The 20,482-nt window shown below is 39.7% G+C and overlaps 1 protein-coding gene across 4 annotated transcripts in view; it reads left to right on the forward strand.

Moving 5' to 3' along the window:
• The first annotated feature begins 1,008 nt into the window (after positions 1-1,008).
• PHLPP2 (PH domain and leucine rich repeat protein phosphatase 2) overlaps positions 1,009-20,482 on the forward strand; it is a 75,826-nt gene continuing 56,352 nt past the window's right edge. For 2 of the 4 annotated variants that reach the window (XM_042918368.1, XM_042918370.1), the window contains exons 1-3: positions 1,009-1,130; positions 7,898-8,160; positions 19,449-19,582. In XM_042918368.1, the coding sequence (XP_042774302.1) occupies positions 1,032-1,130; positions 7,898-8,160; positions 19,449-19,582 (496 nt within the window). In that variant the 5' untranslated portion in view covers positions 1,009-1,031. Of the gene's footprint in view, positions 1,131-4,175; positions 4,274-7,897; positions 8,161-10,547; positions 10,632-19,448; positions 19,583-20,482 lie in introns of those variants that run through there. The other 2 variants (XM_042918369.1, XM_042918371.1) reach the window with 2 other exon arrangements.

Here is a 20,482-nt window from a genome sequence, read left to right on the forward strand (position 1 = left end):
AGAGCAGAATTAAGAGGAGAGGTCTGAGGAACTGAGTAAGTCTTAAATTTGGAAAATCAGAATTATAAATGGTTACTGTGAATTCCTACTAAGCACTTTCTCAAGAAATGAATCACTGGGTTTTACTCCTGAAGCCAAGACTACACTGTATATTAACTGGAGAATATAAATAAATGAATGAATGAATAAAATGTAAGCCCTTAAAAATCTTGATAATAACTTAGATATGAATTTCTGTTTCACAGCTAAGAAACAAAAGCTCAAATCAAATAAACTGCACAAGGGTATAGATGTAATAAGAGGCACAGCTCAGATTTGGAATTAGGCTGACTCCAAATCTGGCCCACTGGCTAGTCACAAAACTACCTTCCCTTCAGGAATTAAAATAATAAATTAACTTCTAAAGATTTTCTAAATTAGCCTTACAAATAATAAAATGGTCTTAGACCATATTATGACTTCAGGCAGGGAAGTGACATTTTGTACGCGAGGTTGGGTTGAATTTGCTAAAGAACGTCGTGAGCATCTTTAGGAAGAGAAAGGGCCTTGTTAAGGTGAATATTCTCGACAATCCGTTCAGTGGCTCCGCATGTGAGGGTGACAGGCCAGTTTTGAAGCAGAAAGAGGAAACGTCTGGGAGAGGTAAGTTACAACATCCACCCTCTGCGGAGGGCAGCGTCTGGTCCCTACTGACAGGTGCAGACCCCACCAGCCCCTAGTCCAGCCGGTACCTCGGAGGCGGTGATAGCAGGGAATAACCCTCAGTCCTCCAAACAGAGGGCAGCGGGGGACTCAGGCCCAGCCTTTCGGTAGCGCCCGGCCCCACCCGTGGGCTCCGCACCACCGGCCAGCCAGGATTCGGCTCCTCGCCGTAGCCGCGCGGGGCCCGCAGCTACGCAGGTCCCGCTGGGCTGCGGGAGGGGCGGGGCCCGCGGTCGCGGGGGGCGGGGCCAGGGGGTTGCTCGCGCGCGCCGCCGAGGCTTCGCGCGCCGTAGCGCCGGCCCGGCGTCCCTGTGCAGCCTCCGCGGCCGATGGGGGAGGTGGAGCCGGGGCCCGCGGGCCCGCTGGAGCCCCCGGAGCCGCCCGAAGCGCCCGCGAGCCGCCGGCCGGGCGGGATCCGGGTCCTGAAGGTGAGGTGGGAGGGCTGGGGAGGGAGCAAGGAAGGAGAGAGGCCGCCCCTGCCCCGCGCGGTGGCCGAGGCAGGCGGCGACCCCCGCGCCGCGTCAGTCCGCTTCGCCGCCCCTCTGCCCCGCAGTCTGACTAGGGGCGCCGCGGACCCCGCAGAGGCCTCCGCGACTGGCCCCCGCCGAGGCCTCGGTCGCCTCTGTCTCCCCTCGACTGCCCATCCCTGGCCGCGCGCCACCCGCCTCGCAGGCCCACGCCTTCGGTCCGGCGTCCGCCCAGCCGCCGCCGCCCACCCGGCTCCTTCAGGACCCGGGGGCCCGCCTCGGCCTCCCTCGGCCTCGCTGGGGGCCGGGGGCCGGTCGCCCGTGGCCCGAGAGCAGGGCTGTAAGTACGCAGGGCTTTCTCCCCGGACACCTGAAGACATCACCCCAGCGGGAGGATGGCGGCGGTGATTGGCCGGGCGCTGCGGTGTGCTCCGGGCTGTGCTGGGTGGAGCGGGCTGACTCTGCCCCCGGGGCTCACCGCCGAAGTTAGGACCCGGCTCGCGCTCCGAGGCGCAGGCCTACACGCTCGACCTGCCTGCCTGGAGAGAGAATCCCCGGAGGATCTTAATCTCCGGGAATCTCTAGTCTCGTTGCAGCGGGGAGGAGGGGTTTGGCAGAACGGGCATTCCTGTTTTGGGAGTGGGGCTAACAATCCAGGGAGACGGCGATGGGGGAGCAGTTATGCAACAGGCATCTTGCAGGATTTTGGGGCAGGAATTGAGGGGAGTAGGAGGAAAATGAAAGCAGATGCAGGCAAGGCGGAGAGTGGAGACTTGAAGGGGATGACAAGAAGTTTAAATGCACAAGAGATGTAAGGTCGGGAGGCAACAGTAAAGATGGTTTAAAGGAGGGGTTGTGGGAAATTAACTGGATGGAGTTTTCTACTGGCCTCTGAAATAGTTGGAGAGAAATTTTTCTGTAGGTCAAATATATAAGCTAGATGTCCTTCTGGAGGTGGAATAGAATTCTTTCTAGAGTTCTAGAAGAGGAAATCAGCAGAATTTAAAACTTGCCAGCGAGATGGGAGAGAAAAGAAAATTTAGAGGATTTGATGTCTTTAAAAATACTGTGCAAAACAGTGAAAATACATAAAGTTAAAAATGCATTAATAGTTGTTAATTGGGATTAAGGGTGAGCATTGTATTATTGAGTTTTTTTTGTAGGACATTACAAAGGTGAGAACAATGAAAAAAATAATAGACGTAAAGTATCTGGTGAATCCATCCATGAAACAACATAAAATAGAACTCTGTAGAATATGAAACACTTTTTTCTGCTACTACCTCCCAGTCTTAGTGCAGTGACTTAAAGAAATAACTTTTCATAGTTTACCTTTACTTCTGCATAAACCTTGTACGTACTATTTTAATTTACTTAACTTTAAGTCTTAAGTATAATTACTTTAAGGCATTTATTTACTTTAAGGCATTTAAGGCATAATTACTTTTAGACATTTATTTAAAACTATAAGGTCACCAAGTGTAAATTGTGAATGGAGAAAAGTTCTGCCCTGGCTTATCAGGAAATGGCAGGTCTGAGAGATAGGTAATGCCCTCTGGCCTAGAAGATAAACAACCTTGGCTTTTTTTATAGCAACTTTTTGTTGGGCAGGGAGTGAATTATGAGAGGGGAGGAATTGAGAAAGGAGGCTCTTGATTCAAGGGTCCTACCTTCCTGCACTTCCAGGAAGTGATCCTCTTTACCACTGGTTCCCTGGGGTTCCAGTCTGGGGACCATTAGAAAGATTCCAGAAATTGATTTTGATTATAGTACTGAGTTGGTGGGAGGCTGACAGTGTCTAATGCCCTTGCATCTCTTGCTTTATTGCATATGGTCAACATTTTAAATAATCCTTGCAAATTAATGGGATCATCAATGGTGAATAGGTGCTGTGTGTTCTGCATACAGAAGTTTCTTTAAGTAGCTGAGTAGTTGAATTTTGTGTCAAGTGAAACTGGACAAGAATCTATAGGTAGAAGAAAGTCATAGTCTCCTACCTGTTCTTCTCTAAAGAACCTTTGGAAAAGGCTTATTATTCTTTTTTTTTTTGTAATGCCTTTATTATACTTAATACTTAATTGTGAGCATCATTATTGTCTAATATAGATCTTCATAAAAAAGGCTAGTATAGCTAAGCTAGTATAATTTAGCCAGGTTAGATCTAGGTCCATCTGTATGGGATATTGGAAAGTTTGATTCAAAACTCTTCTCCCAGATTTATTTAGCAAATTGCTAATTAGAATGTACCCATTTACTGCTGTTGGAATATAAATATGATACTGGTAATTGGTAATACTCGTAAGATTATTGGGAGTACCTTTGAAGCATCATTTTCCAGATGTTTCCTACAACTTTGGGATTATTGTTTTACTCAGACTGTACAAGATAAGAAGTTACAACTGGACAGTGAGTGCCATGAGATCCGTTTTTGTCAGAACTAGCTTCAAGTTTTTATCCAAATAATGTGTGTATGTGGTTCTTAAAAATCCATGAATAGCAAAATGAGTTTAATGAACTGAAATATTCTTCCTATCCTTATCTCATCCCACCCTTTCCAAAATATTCCTTAACATATATATTCCTGGAGATGAGGCTATATTGTTTTAAAGTTTTGAACCAGGGAGTATATCTCCTACCTTACAGAATTTCACATTCTAATAGAACTCAGTGCATAGGGAGAGTTACCTGACCAGACTCTTGTTTTTACCATGCATATATTAGAGCTAATTGTATGTGGGCATTTAATATTTTATCACCTTTGAACTGATTACAGCCCTCATAGGTTATTTTCCTTTTTAGAGAGTTAAAAGCTTAAAGTAGGTACTTAATTCATGGCTTATTCTAAAGACTTGTGCTTTCTAGAAATACATTTAAATCTTAAATGTGCTCTTTTATACTTGTTTGATGTGAGAGGTAATTATAGTTCTGTTTCCTTTTAGAAAAGTTTGTCAACAGTTTTTATTTAAGAATAAGGAAAGCAATAGAATGTTCTTAATCTAGCAATTTCAGTGGAAAAGTGATTCTAAAAGCTGAAAATGTGTCAGAGGACAGTACTGGCCTTCAGCAGTTATCTGATGCTTTACACAGTGGAGAAGAAAGCACAGGTAATTCAGCAATAGCTAATAACAGCTGAACAGTCCATCTAGATTTGTTGCTAGAAGGCTATGCTTGTTTGGTATCTAGGCCTTTTAAATGCCCATTGAGCAGGTTTAAGAGAATGATATCTACTCAAGTTCTAATTCAGCAGTTTATCTTTGTAGGGTGTAATATGTCATATATGTAGGAGACACATTTTTTGACCAACAACACATGTGTTCAGTAAAGTTCTTAAAGAATGTAGCTTTTTTTTTTTTTTTTTTTTTTTGGTACAAAAAGGTGTTTTTATTAAAGCACAGGGGCATGACCCCTGGGCAAAAGGAGCTGCCAGGAATTTATAGTCTTGATACAAATATATAAACATTTAAAAATGTCTTTAAAAATCCTCACAGAAGAAAAATCATGGATGAACTAAAATAATAACTTCCTGGGGTTTCTCTTGACTTTTTTAAGATTGATGACATCATTGGGCCTTATTTGACCTTAAAAAGTTTTTTAAAAGAAGCTTTTTGGTGGTTGTGTGGAATAGTATCCACTTGCTCTCTCCAGTGAGCTAAATTTCTCTCCACTTGGTGCAGAACACAGAGCTTCCTTGTAAAGATGTTACTGTACCATATAGAATACTATTTTTTTTTTTAAATCACCTTGATTTTTTTTAATGTTTGTATTTTATTTTGCGGGGGGAGGGGCAGAGAGAGAGAGGGAGACACAGAATCCAAAGCAGGCTCTGGGCTCTGAACTGTCAGCACAGAGCCTGAACTCATGGACTGTGAGATCATCACCTGAGCCAAAGTCGGATGCTTAACCGACTGAGCCACCCAGGCGCCCCTAGAATGCTGTTTTCATTTTATTTTTTTATTTAAAAAAAATTTTTTTTAACGTTTATTTATTTTTGAGACAGAGAGAGACAGAGCGTGAACGGGGGAGGGGCAGAGAGAGAGGGAGACACAGAACCAGAAGCAGGCCCCAGGCTCTGAGCCATCAGCCCAGAGCCCGACGCGGGGCTCGAACTCACGGTCTGCGAGATCGTGACCCTAGCTGAAGTCGGATGCCCAACTGACTGAGCCACCCAGGCGCCCCCTAGAATGCTGTTTGTTTGTTTTTTTTTTTTAATTTTTTTTTTTTAACGTTTATTTATTTTTGAGACAGAGAGAGACACAGCATGAACAGGGGAGGGGCAGAGAGAGAGGGAGACACAGAATCGGAAGCAGGCTCCAGGCTCTGAGCCATCAGCCCAGAGCCCGACGCGGGGCTCGAACTCGCGGACCGCGAGATCGTGACCTGAGCCGAAGTTGGACGCTTAACCGACTGAGCCACCCAGGCGCCCCTAGAATGCTGTTTTTAGATGGACCAGTTGTTAATCTTTCCCAGAGACTAAAAAATAAGGAATATTTGGAATTAATCAGTGGTTAAAATTACTTGGTGATACAAGTATGATGGCCTTTGTCTTTGTAAAATAAGTACTTGAAAGCCGTTTGTTAATTCTGAGATGTTCAGCTTTGAGAAAATGCTCTTGTTGAGAAGAGAGAGACCTAGTTCCCACTTGTAGCAGGGGTTTATCCTACTTATCTAAAGTTAGAATCAGTAATAATCCTCATGGTCTTAAATAGCTATATTCAAATCCTTAATATCTGTAAAACAGTTGATTTACTTGTCATCCTTGAACAATGAAGCCATTCTCATATTTTTCTTTCTTCCTCCCTGGGAATACCTTTTTGCTTCTCCTTCCATTTATTTATTTGTTTGTTTGTTTGTTGATTGATTGAGAGAGAGAGAGAACGCTCACACACATGTTGGTGAGGGAAAGGGAGGTAGAGAATCCCAAGCAGGCTGTGTGCTGTCAGCGCGGAGCCTGACATGGGGCTCATTTTCATGAACCTTGAGATCATGACCTGAGCTGAAATCGAGAGTCCATCGCTTAACCGACTGAGCCATTCAAGTGCCCATCCTTTATCAGCTTTAGAAATTGAACCTTAGGTGCCACATTTTCCTCAAATATTTAATCTTGGTAATTACAAAAATAATATTTGCTTTATTTGTAGATATTTCTGATTTCCAATGAGGAATAGTAACAAGTGTTTTATTTACTTTTTGGTTGGCAAAAAGATTTTAGTTCTCTGTAAAAAAGGAGATGTTCCCCCCTCCGCCCCAAGCTTATTCAACTTCTTGCCAGAGCAAATTGGGCTGAAGTATAGACTGGCAATACATTTCTGTGATGTCAGTTAAGTTTTGAATGCATCAGTTTGCCACTCAGGTATTAAGGCACCGTAATAGATTCTCAGTATAGAAGGGAGGAAGAAATATCAAATACATTATTAAAACCCATTGTGATCCCCATAGTAATAGATGCATATTCAAGGTGAAGAGGTTCTGCTGTGGAGAGAGTAGAGTCGCTAATTTTAGGTATGCAGAGAGAATGGGGATGGGAAAATAGAAGGCTCCGTAGAGAACACAGGGTGACAAATGAGTAGAGTTTTCAAGCCTATCTCATCAGAGGGACAAGGTGAAGGACCTTTCAGACAAGTCACACAATTAAGGAATCCTGAGATGTTTGGGAGTTATAGGTAGCTGGATATGACTGAAACAGTAACAGGTAATGGAGACTGACACTAGAGAGGTATGGCAGTGTAAGCGTTAGTGGAAATGCCTTTATATTAAAAGGAATAGAAATGGCCCATCATAAAAAAGAACAGGTAAATACTGATCTTTATAGCCTTGTCATATTATTGCTGTAGCAGTTGTTTTTGCTTTGAGGTAACCACAATGTGTGTGAATTTCACATACCTAAATTATCAAATGGAACAGTAATTTTTTGGGGAACATGATTAGAACATAAAAACCATTTGTACAATATTCTGTACTTATTTAGGATGTGAGGCAGAGGGTCAGGACCCTAGAGAAGCTCTCAATTTGCATTATAGAGACATGTCCAAAAACATCTAATGCAGGATTGTTTATAACAGAAATTAGAAACAAACTAAATGCCATCAACAGGAGAATGGATATATTGCAATGTATTCATATAATGGGATATATTCAAATGAATGAGCTGGGTGTATTAGCATGACCAATATTGACACCCCCCCCTCCACAAAAATGGCAGGGTAAAACATAAGTATGTTAGCATTTACAGTTCTAAATCATGTAAAATAAAATTTCATTTATAGATACATACATATATGGCAGACAGAAAAATGCATGGAATGGTGAATACCAAATACAGTAGAGTGTTTCTGCGGAGAGAGGGAAGGAAATGGAATTGATGGGGTATCAGGTAGCTTCAGCAGTATATGTAAGAATATGTTGTATGTATGTTCTTTAGAATAAGGATCTGAAATAAGTATGACAAAATGTTAAATTTTATGAAAGGTGGGTAATAGGTGCACAGATAATTCTTGACATTTTTCTGAAAACATAAGAAAAAGAAAGGGTCAGAGAAGCTAATGGACAGAGTCCTGAACAGCTAGCAGGAGAGAAAACCATTTTCCAGCTTAGGAATGGGCATGGTGGATGTGGAAGGCCCCAAGAGAGGTGTTTGGTGAATGTAGAGTGGAAGGGTGGGGTGAAGACTGAATGTGTCTAACTCAGCCAGACATTATAGCTAATGATTTCTTTCTCTTGATGTTTTTTAGAGAAATATGAAACGCAATGGGAGCAGAACTTGTTTGAATAGGAGAAGTAGGTTTGGTTCTCGAGAAAGAGACTGGCTGAGAGAAGATGTGAAGAGAGGTTGTGTTTACCTTTATGGAGCAGACACGACCACTGCCTCTACAACCGCCTCTGCCTCCTCTGACTTACATCTCGTCCTGTGTACAGTGGAGACCCCCGCGTCGGAAATCTGTGCTGGAGAGGGAAGGGAAAGTCTGTATCTACAGCTTCATGGGGACCTAGTCAGGTATGGTCTGAGTTTTACCACTCTGATGTAAGTCATTACTCTTTGTGATGGGAAGTGGGCTCTAGGATTTTCATTGTGTTTAGAACTGATGTTGATTGTGGGGTCACTAGGCTTGAAATAAGATTTGTCCTTGGAATGCCATCAGGGAAGGAAAATGTGATGGTTACTTCATTTGGATTACACCATGGGTCAGATATCTAAATATAAAATAAATATTTTAAAGTTATTTAAAAAAATAATACATGTAAATAGAATGAAATTGAAATGTGTAGAAATAAATAGAGAAGTATATATGCTCATGCATAAATATGTGTCTCTCTGTATAAATTTTATTTTATAATTATTTTTTTAAAAAATTTTAAGTAATCTCTACACCCAACATGGGGCTCGAACTCATACCTCCTAGATCAAGAGTTGCATGCTCTACCGACTGAGCCAGCCAGGCACCCCTGTATATAAATTTAAAAACTAATGGTGCTATATCCAGCACACTACTGACTGGAAATCTCTTATAGATCTTTCTGTATTAATATTTATATAATTTACACTTATTTAATGGGTGTATAATAGTCCATTTTATGAGTCTACCATCATTTTAGCCAATCTTTTTTTTTTTTTTTTTTTTTTTAATTTTAAGTAGACTTCACATCCAACATGGGGCTTGAACTCACCACCCTGAGATCAAGAGTGGCATACTCTACCAACTGAGCCACAAAGGTGCCCCAGCCAGTCTCCTATTAATGGACATTCAGATAGTTACTACTTTTTACTTCTACAAGCAGTGTTGCAGTAAATATTCTTTTACCTATGATATTTCTCCCATGTGGAGGTAATCTGTAGGATAAACTCCTGGAAGTGGAATTGCTGAGCCAAAGGATATATGCATTTACCGTTTTTTTGTTTTTTTTTTTTTGTATGTAGACTTTGTGCCCAGCACAGAACCCAATGCAGAGCTTGAACTCATGACCCTGAGATTGAGATCAAGGGTCGGATGCTTAACTGACTGAGCCACCCAGGTGCCCCTTTGCATTTATAATTTTGATATATATTGTCAGATATCTCTTCATAGAAGTTAAACTTTGACAAATAATATAAAAATATGCCTATTTTCCCCTTTCTCCAGATCATGTTAGGATTAAATTTTATATGTAAATATAAATACATACTCAAGCATGTGAGTACATACTTGCTTGTGAATAGACCTGATTGTCAACAGTTTTTAAATTAGAGAATCATAAAGTCAGCATTCCAAGGACAAATCTGTTTTCAAGCCTAATGACTTAGATTTTTGCAAATCTGGTAGGAATTTTGTTATTTTGTTATTTTAATTTTCATTTATCTTAATGAGTGAAGTTGAGCATATTTTTATAGGTTCAAATGCCATTTGTGTTCTTTAGAATTTTTTATATAATGTGAAAAAGTATTCTCATAGTAGTCTTATACTGTGTTTATGAACTCTTTGCTTCAATTAAAAAAAACAAATGACTGGTTCTTTGAATTAGACATCAAATAAAAGCTTAAATGCCTGACCATTCTCCTTCTCTCCTCCCTCCCTGTAACAAATGTCTTGAAACAGAAGTTAGAGCTGTAGATTTAGAGTGAGTGGCTCGTGAAAGTGAGAAAGGAAGCTCCCACTTACTCCTCAACATGTGGTAATAATAGTAACACCTTTAGTTGAGCTAAAAATTGATGTCACTTAAAAAGTCTAAACTGAAGTTTACTCTCTGCTTCTTTTAGGGTTTGGACTAATTCCTGAAAAAGTAGATTAGCATTTGAATGTTTTCCTTGTTCACCAGTTAACTAAATTTCCTAAATCCATTTGCAAAACCTAAGGATCAGACTGGGTGATCCTTAGGCTTTTCTAAATCTTAACACCGATTCCGATCTAATTATATCAGGTGCAAAGCCTTGACCTACATTATAGCTGGTAGTGATTGATGGAGTTCATGTATTTAAGCATAAGACTTACTCATTTGTATACTAATGTGTATGTGTGCAGAGCTACAGAAAAGTGGAGAAACTCTGAATTGGCTTGCTGCTACTAGCTGTGTAGTTAAGAATCCAAATGTGAAATAATTTGTGAATCTAAACTACTTAAAATGGAAAGTTTGTCTTTTTTTTTTTTAAGCCCTGTGGCCTTGATAATTTTGTAATGAAATAGCTCTTCGTAGATCTAATTGATTAGAAAATAATGAAAACACCATTGAATTGCCATTTGAAAAGAAATGAATATATTTCAATTCCTGGAGTAGGAGCTCGAGAAGTTTAATTCAGCCAGAGAATGATGATGGTGGTGATGATGGTGGATTTTTGCTAACATTGACTGCTTGTTTTGCCAGTCACTGTGCTTAGTGCTTAACGCTCCTATTCTCATTAAATCCTCACAGTAACTCCAAGGGAAGTAGCATCCTTTCTTTCAGATGAGGAAGAGTGAGGCTTTGCCGGAGGTCCTGGAACCTGTTCAAAGTCAGGTACTGCCAGGCAGTTGGAATGCCTCAGTCATTCAAAGTAGGTGGTGGACTTCGTTCTTCACCCAGTCCCTCCTGGAGGGGAACTGGTGCAGCGTCCCTTACTCAGTTTTACTATATAAGCATACTTATTTAAAGATTTTTTTTAGATCTCTTATTCAACTGTTAATTGCTTGAATTCAGTCTTGTGTTATCTAATCACACGAATAGGTACTTTCTTTGTAATAGCCTGTAAGATAGTTGACAATCTAAGGCATTATTTTTATTTTTTTTTATTTTTGCTATTTACTGGTGTAACACAGTCATTGTAGAAATTTAGGAAAATGAAAAAGTATAAAGAGAAATAATAATATTCAATGCTTATGCTTTTTGTAGATTACCTCATTTAATTTTCACAATGATCTTGTGAGGTAAATGTTATTTTCATTTGGGAAAATGAGGCTTAAGGTTAAGAATCTCACCTAAGATCACTTGTGGAGTATTTCAGTCAGATGGGGGTTCTCCAAATGTGGGCTGCTCCATTTGAATGGAGGCCAGCTGTGCATGTGGTGAAAGAATTCACCCAAGGCAGAGCAAGGGAGAGAAGTTTCTAGACTCAATGTACGGTAGCAGAGGGCAGAACAGCAAAGGAGAGATGGCCTGACATGAGGTGATGGTGAGGGGCTATAGTTATAGGGTGGAATGAGGGAATACAGGGACAAATGGAATTTTCCCTTTTTTGGTAATCTTAAGAACTGCCTGGTTGTAAGTAGCCCGTTGGTCGGTTAGAGCCTATGGCTTAATGAGCCTGTTGGAGTCCAGTGCGGTGGTTCCCGTGGGCCCTTTTACCTTGCTCAGGTTTCCAGTGCTTAAGACTGTTGCCTAAAAGCCGCCTCTACATAACTGAGCTAATAAGAGGAGCTGGAATTTGAACTCCAGCATTCTGACACCAGGTCCCGTATTTTGACTTCCCACACCAACATTTTTCTTCAGGTCTTTTTCAAAGTACATGTGTGCGTAATTTTTAAAAATTATTTATTTGGGCCCATACCATATATTCAGTTTTGTTTACTGCATTCTTCAGTTAATTTCCTGTGTCATTAAAAATTCCTTAGACATCAGTTTTAATTGCTACAGAAGATTCCATTTTCTGGAAATACTATAACTTGTTTAAAAATTGAGTAATAACAGGCAATAATGATTTAGAGTTTGGATTCTAGAACAAGAGTGTGTGCGTTCAAATCCTGGCTCTGACCGTCACTATGCAAGTTATATAATGCTCTATGCCTTAGTTTACTAATGTATAAAATGGAGAATGATTATATTTACACTATAGAGTGGTCATGATGAAAATTACACGTTATAAAGATGAAGTGAATTAATACTTGCAAAGTAGTGCTTTTTAAAGTCTAATGTTCACGGCGGGGAGCTTGATAAAATACAGATTCTAGTGCTCGCTTCAGCAACACATATCCTAAAATAAAGATTCTGATTCAGAAGGTTGGGTGGGGCCTGAGATTCTGCATGAAGCTCCTAAGAGATGTGCTTCACTTGGAGTGTCAAGAAGTAAAGTGCTTGCCTTGATGTCTGGCACCCAGTAAGTCCGCAGTGTTACCTATTTGGGTTGTTTCAAATCACTCAGCTCTTCAAAGTGGTGTTGTGATGACTGAATCTTAGCTCATGAATCGCTATATTGTTGCTCTCCCTGGGCTCCGTGCTAGAAATGGGATTACTGGGACGAAAATTACCTCATGTTTTTTCTAAGTCACCCATGACTTTTTCTTTCCGTACTCTTTTTCAGTCATGGACTTGTCACTTCAGCGAGACTGAGGATTATTTATTTATAGAATTGTAGTACTTTAAGGAAACTGAAAGGGATCATCTACTAGGGAAACAAAGTTTTCCAAACTTAATGACCCCATGCCCTTTCCATTGGGGCAGGGTTTGCTGGTTGTCACATCCAATAGAGAGAGTTACCAGCATGTAGGGGGCAAGGGCCAGAGAGGCTTAATGTCCTTAATGTGTGGGATAGACTTGTACACCAAAAAATGGCCTTGCCCAAAAGGCCAGTAACTTGCCAGTGGGAATAACCGAGACCATTTCTCTTTGTTTCATAAATGTGAAACAGAGGCCTGGAGAGGGTCAGTTGATAGCACATTCCCACCACCACCTGGTGTCCCAGTACATTGCTCTTATAATGTTTGGTTTGTCTTTTAAAAAAATTATTTATTATTTTTTTAAAGTTTATTTATTTTGAGAGAGAGAATGCACATGTGCACAAGGCAGGAGAGGGGCAGAGAGGAGAGACAGAATCCCAAGCAGCCTCTGTACCATCAACGCTGAGCCCAATGTGGGGCTTGCACCCACGAACTGCGAGATTATAACCTGAGCTGAGATCAGGAGCTTGACTGACTGCACCACCCAGGTGCCCTTATTTATTTGTTTGTTTGTTTGTTTGTTTGTTTGTTTTGAGAGAGAGCACACATGATTTGGGGAGGGTCAGATAGAGGGGGAGAGAGAGAATCCCATGCTGACAGTGTGGAATCCGACGTGGAGATCCCACAAACAGTGAGATCATGACCTGAGCTGCCAAAATCAAGAGTCGGACACTCAACCAGCTGAGCCACCCAGGCGCCCTGGTTTGTCTTTTTTTCAATTGAACTGTTTAAGTGATAACTGACTCACTAGTGAAGTTTAGTGTAATCATTGCCTTCTGCCTGAAAAGTTGTAACAAGACATCATACGTGACAAAGTGAAGTGCCCCTTGGCTCATGGTCATATATTTACTTTTATTCTTAGTCATCAAAATGAGTAAGATTTCTGTGTTTGATAGACTATCTCTTAAGATAAGCTTGGAGACAGTAAGGTGTTTATAACAGAAAATACCCTTGGGTTTTGGGATACTGCATTCTGATTACCTTTCTGTCATTGACTTGCTGAGTGACTTCATGCAGGTCACTAAAATCTTTACCATATTTTGATGTTATAAAAGTGGAGTGAACAATCCTGTTTTAGGATGCATACTGAACTGATTACCATTGAGGAAGGAAAAAGAGAATAATTTTGTTTTGTGCTTCATATTTCTGTGCTATTTTAAAACTTAAAAATAATGTATTATACACTCAGCATAAAGTTTTTGTTAATTTTGTTTTTACATGTTTCTTTAATGTTTATTTTCAAGAGAAAGAGTGCAAGCGGGGGAGGGGCAGAGAGAGAGTGGGGCAGAGGATCTGAAGTGGGCTTTGTTGTGACAGCAGCGAGCCCGACGCCAGGCTTGAACTCACTAACCGCGAGATCATGACCGGAGTTGAAGTCAGACGCTCAACCGAGCCACCCAGCCACCCCTGTTTTTTACACGTTCTTAGTACTTCTGAAATCAGCTTGTATTTTATGGTTGTTGATGGGTTGTGGTTTAATTGGCAGTTTGTTTTTTGTTTCTTAATGGTTATTGCAATACCATCTGGTTTTCTGAAATACAATTCTGATACTAACTACCCAGACTTTTCACAGACTACACAAGTTAAAGGGCATGGTCCCCAACAAGACTGCCCTTCAGATTCTAGCTACACTTCTGACCAGGTTGGATACAAATTTGGGGGTTCCCATGATCCTTTTAGGTTCACTAATTCACTAGAATGACTCAGACTCAAGAACTGTACTTATGATTAGTTTTAGTCTAAAGGATACAAATTAAGACTAACCAAATGAGGCGATACATAGGGTGAGGTCTGAGTGGGTCATGAATGTAGAACTTCCATGCCCTCTCCCCGTGTCACCCTCTCAGCACATGAGTGTGTTCACCCACCAGGAAGGTCCATGGAACTTCGGTACAGATTATATTGGCATTTCTTGGGTAGGCTTGATTGATTCATTGACCACATGCTTGGCATTCAGTCTCTAGCCCTCTCTTCCTTCCCCATAGTCAGGCTGGCTCCAAACCCCAACCTTTTCTTCACTTGGTTGGTCTTTACCGTGACCAGCCCCCATCTTGAGTCATCTCATCTGTTAGAGGTGATGCCAGGGGCTCATGAATGACAAGACACTTCTATTATTCAGGAAATTCCAAGGCTTTAGAATCTCCCCTCAGGAATCAGAGACAAAGACTAGTGTAAGATTCTGTATTATATAACGATTCACACAAAATAGTGTATCTTTCAAATGATGGTGGATTAGACTGATAGAATACAATTATTTTCAAACATAACTTTTTAAGTTTTTTGTATATATTAACATATGAAGTGTTTTGAGCTCTCTTCTGCGTAAGTTATTTTAACTATATAAAATAGTGTGGTTTACTGAAAAAAAAGCTAGGCTTTGTAATGTGTTAGCTTTGTAAAATGTTAAACACTTTCAGCATGGTGTCAGGCATGGAGTAGACATTCAGGCAAGTATTGTTGTTTGTATTATCTGTATTGTTGATCTTAACATTTACAGATTTTACCTTTATAGGTGGCCAGAGATTGAGTTTTAATCTCAATTTGAGGTAGAGAATGCTGCTGTGCTTTGTTAAGGTTTTTGATAAAATGTTTTATTCCCTGTATTATATTTTAATAATGTGTACTTTTGCCTCCTACTATTAACTAGAATCCTTGTGAAATGATTGATACATGGAATGAAGTGTTCTCTTCTCTTACATGTGTCTTACCTATGGGCACCATTTAGAATAACTGTTGGCTGCTACTCCTGGCTAAGAGCTGTAAATGTCTGTTGATAGCATTGTGGTATTGGTTGGGTGGTTTGGAGAGAAATAATCACATATATTCAGATTTACAAGAACCATAGTAGCTCCTAGAGCCTTAGAAGCAAACTAAAACTTAGTCTTACTGTCTTTCCTTAAAGCAGAAGCCGAAGTATTTCAAATGCTGAACAGAACCTTTCACTGCCAATATTACTCTCTCCTACACCTGATTTAGCAGTATATAATTTTCCTTTGATTTGTGAGAGATTTAACAAATAGCTAAGTACCAACCTGTTAAAGTTTTGGAACTTTGAAACACAGAATTGATCAGTAAGCATATTACACATTTCCCTCCCATCATACTCTCTACTTTCTTAAGCAGATGAGTTTAATGAGTAAATGGAATTAGTCCCTCATTTTAGTTGTTTTTGCAGTTCTTAAAATACTTCTTGTTTACTCATTTATGCTAAGTTAATGAGAGCAGATGTTGAGATTCTCTTGATTTTTTTTCCCTCCTACCAAGGAAAATACTTTCCTCAGGTGGAAATGTATATAGAGGGTTTAAAAATCTACAGAGTCTTTTTAGGAAGGAAATTTGATCGTGTAAAATATGTCAGAATTAGGGTGTTAACATTTCTCTTGGTTTTCTAGACAGAAATTGAAAAATTGAGCTAGTAGATTTAACCTGAACGTATTATTTCTTGGTCCTGGCTCTGCGATCATTATATGGAATTATGATACTTAAGTACATTGAGCTCTGTATCTGGAAATAATAGCAGGATTCAGGTAGAATTTGCATTATATTAGGAAGGTGTCTTGGTACCTCACAGACTCTTGGGTTCTAAAAGACTCTAAAGATCATCTGGCCCCACTTGATTCTTTTAGGAGACTCTTATCTAAATTATCTGTGACAGATGGCTCTCTAGCTCTCCATGAGCTGTTTTGAGAGGCAGTCTGTTTCATTATTGGTATCTCTAATTATTAAAGTTCTTCCTCATTTTTGATCCTGGCTTACCTGTGTAACTTCTCCTTGTTCCTAGTCCTATTCTTTGAAGTGATCCAGAGTAAATCTAATCCTTCTTGACACTGGAAGATAGAGATAACTTGTTATACGCTTGTTATGCCCAAGTTAATCCTTTAGTGTTCAGATTACATGGCTAGTTAACCCCTCCAGGATATAGCTAATTAGAAGTCCCTCTTAAAATACATCCTCCTTAGAAGAATTCTACCATTATACTGGGAAAATGGCTAATATTGCCATACCCCTTTGTGAATTTTTATTTTGACTGGAGATTAGTTGTAACTGACGTTTTTATTCTGAAAAGCTTATGTTCTATTTCTCTTAAATTCAGTATTTAGTTATCATTGAGGGTTTTAGTTCTTTGGTCATTCCTCCTGTAGTAGTTCTGAGTTTATGGATAAAAGTCTGCACTGTGCAGTCAGGAGGGGCCAGGTGGTTGTTTTATTTTTGTGTTTTTGTGCTCATCAGGATGATTTCCATTCCTAAATTATTGTTTTTGTGGAATGTTCCAATTGGATGGGGTTGGATGAGGGCCAGAGGTACCGGCGGTGAAAGAATTCACCGAAGGCAAAACAAAAGAGGTAAAAGTTCGTTGACTACACTGTAAGGGAGCAGCGGTCAGGACAGCAAAGGAAAAACTGTCTGCCACGAGGGAGTGGTAAGGGGCTATAGTTACAGGGTGGAATGAGGGAATACAGGGACATATGGAATTTTCCTTTTTTTGGTAATCTTAAGAACTGTGCCTGGTTGTAAGTGACGCATTGGTTGGTTAGGGTGTATGGCTTAATGAGCCTTTTTGCATCAGTTCTGTGTCCGTAGTCACCTGGGGCCCTAAAGCCTTGCTCAAGTTTCTGTTGCTCAAGCCTGTTGACTAAAAGCAGCCTCTACAATTCTGGTTGTTGTTTACATTCAGCTTGGTAGTATTAGTATTTTATGTTATTTTTACCTAAATCTTACTCCCAACAGTATTTTCTACTTCTTTAACCATAAAACATAGATGTCCTTTGTATCTTTTTGCAGTGATGGGAGTGTATCATGTTTCTTCTAATTAATACAATTCTTTTTTTTTTTTTAATTTTTTTTTTAACGTTTATTTACTTTTGAGACAGAGAGAGACAGAGGATGAACGGGGGAGGGTCAGAGAGAGAGAGGGAGACACAGAGTCTGAAACAGGCTCCAGGCTCTGAGCTGTCAGCACAGAGCCTGACGTGGGGCTCGAACTCACGAGCCGTGAGATCATGACCTGAGCCGAAGTCAGACGCTTAACCGACTGAGCCACCCAGGCGCCCCTAATTAATACAATTCTTAAGTTTTCTTTTCTTTTTCTTTTTCTTTTTTTTTTAACGATTTTATTTTTAAGTAGTCTCTACACCCAACACGGGGCTTGAATTTACAACCCCGAGATCAAGAGTTGCATGCTCTACTGACTGAGCCACTCAGGTGCCCTTAACTTTTCTAAATAGAATCCTTTTAAGACATAAAGACTAATGCTCCTCATGACCTTTGAACACACACATGCCTTCCTATACTTGTTTTTTGGTTGTTGTTTCAGACGGGAGATAATTCTATTTTTATTCTAATTAAAAATTGAATCCAATCCTAAGAATTGTTGTCAATATGTTATTGAACATTAATGTGAGCTATTTTGCTAAACACTTTCCTTACTATATAATATCTTGTAAGTAAATAAATTTAGGAGCAACTATGTGAGGTAGGTAATACTGTAATTCCCATTATATATGATGAGGAATTTAAGACTGAGGTTAACTAAATTTGTCCAAGAGCAAAACTGAGACTCAAACCCAGTCAGTCTGACTTTGGGATCTTAGGCTATTAGTCACTGTATTTATAAGTGTTTCCTTCCTTCCTTCCTTCCTTCCTTCCTTCCTTCCTTCCTTCCTTCCTAAGTTCTAAGTGTATTTATTTACTTTGAGAGAGAGAGAGAGAGAGCGCGCGCGCGTGTGCGAGCATGAGTGGGGGAAGGGCAGAGGGAGAGAGAGAGAGAATCCCAAGCAGGCTCTGCACAGTCAGCACAGAGTCCAGATAGACACAGGGCTCAGTCTGATGAACCATGAGATCATGACCTGAGCTGAAACCAAGAGTCAGATGCTCAACTGACCGAGCCACACAGGTGCCTCTATAACTGCTTTCTAATGAAACAATTGTAAAAGGACTCTCTTGTTGTTATTACTGATGTAGCCCTTTCTATCAAAATTCACATTGAACATTTTGGTTTTTAAATATTTTGAAGTGCTTTAGGTCTGTATGATCTAAAATATGCAGTGTCACCAGAGGCCACAAATAATTACTAGACATTCTGACTTTACTTTAGCGTTCAGTTGGGACCACATAGTAGAATGATTTCTGGGGAATTATTGGGCTGTTGACTTCTAATTCTTGTGGAAGAAATCATCTCTGAAGCCAGTGGAAATACATAGTACCTGAGACATAGTAGGCAACTCAAAGACTATGTCTCTGACTATGTGTGTAATTTATATGAAATCACTTATGGCCAAGTGTGATCTTTTATATCTCATAATTTCACTACCTTTTGGGCCACAGGTTCTCAAAGCACCCTGTAGGAGTCCCTGAGACTCTTTGAGGAAGTACATGATGTCACAACTATTTCAAATCATAATAAGTTAATAATATTCTTTTTTACTCACAGTCTCTCATGAGTTATAGTGAGGTTTTCTAGAGGCTACACAGCATGTTATTACAACAGATTAAATGTAGAAGCAGATCTGAGAATCTAGCTGTCCATTGAAATTGCCATTCTCATCACTAAATTTGTTTGATTTTGGAAAATATATTTTTTAAGAAGTTTTACTTACATTATCATATAATGGGTTTATTACTTTTAAAAATGAATAAATATTTAGAAACTTTTCAGCTTCTAATTCAGTAAATATCAATAGATATACCCCATGTAAAAAGAAGCTCTTTGGGGTCCTCAAGACCTTAGAAGGCTTCTGAGTCAAAACCTTTGAGCACCTCTTGTTTCGATTAGTTGTATCATATGATATTAAAGAAAATCTTGATACAGAAGTAAAACAAAATTTAAAACATTAAAAGATTTTTAAAATTAAAAGAAGCATTTTTATTTCTTCCTAAATACTTTTGTTTTGAATTGTGTGAGCAGGAGACTGGAACCTACTGAACGACCTCTTCAGATTGTTTATGATTACTTAGCCAGGCTGGGATTTGACGACCCTGCGCGCATACAGGAGGAGGCAACAGATCCTGACCTTGGCTGTATGCTTCGATTTTATGGTGGTAAGAAGTTTTTTTTTTAATGTTTATTTATTTTGAGCGAGAGAGTGGGGAGAGAATCCCAAGCAGGCTCCATGCTGTCAGTGCAGAGGCCGATGTGGGGCTCTAACCCATGAACCGTGAGATCATGACTTGAACTGAAATCAAGAGTTGGATGCTCAATCGACTGAGCCACCCTCAGGCGCCCCTATGGTGGTAAGAATTTATCATTGGCTTTGTGAGTGTGTTAACTACTTTTAGGTTGGTCATTTGTGCCTCTCTTGTCTTCAGCTTTTCAAAAGTATTTTTGTAAAAGGTGTGTTTAAGTTAATTAACTAATGTGGTTACAAAAAACAACAAAAACAAGAAAGCGGGATGTAGTTAAGGGAAGACTTCAAAGTATTAGCCAAAATATCTTTCCTTTTTTATTTTTGCTCTTTTTGTTCTAGTTTTTTTGCTGACTTACTAGAATTATTTTATGCCTTTGCAGAATCTTCATCACATCATGCTTTTTAGTATCAATTGTATTTTCAAGTTTCTTATAAAAATCATGAACTTCTGGATAGCTCAAGAATGTTGAGAGCTAGATGGTCATTATTATATATGACTTAACATTTGATGACTCCATCTGTCAAAGCTGTATATTGTTAAATTTAGTGGGCTTGAAATCTAGGATTTTTTACTTTGTCTTTTGGTGCATTCCCCCCTCCCCACCCCCATCAACTTTTTCACCTGGTCACTTCAATAATAAAGTTAGACTTATTAAAATTAAATACTTTTTGAATATTACTTTCCAAATATACATAGTCTACTGCTAATACTAATGGTACTACCATTGATTGAGTGCTTACTGTATGCTTTTATGCTTGTGAATTACCCACTTTACTCATTAGAAACACCTTATGCTGTAGGAACTGTCATCTT

This window comes from Panthera leo, chromosome E2 (genome assembly GCF_018350215.1).
Source record: "Panthera leo isolate Ple1 chromosome E2, P.leo_Ple1_pat1.1, whole genome shotgun sequence".
NCBI lineage: Eukaryota > Metazoa > Chordata > Mammalia > Carnivora > Felidae > Panthera > Panthera leo.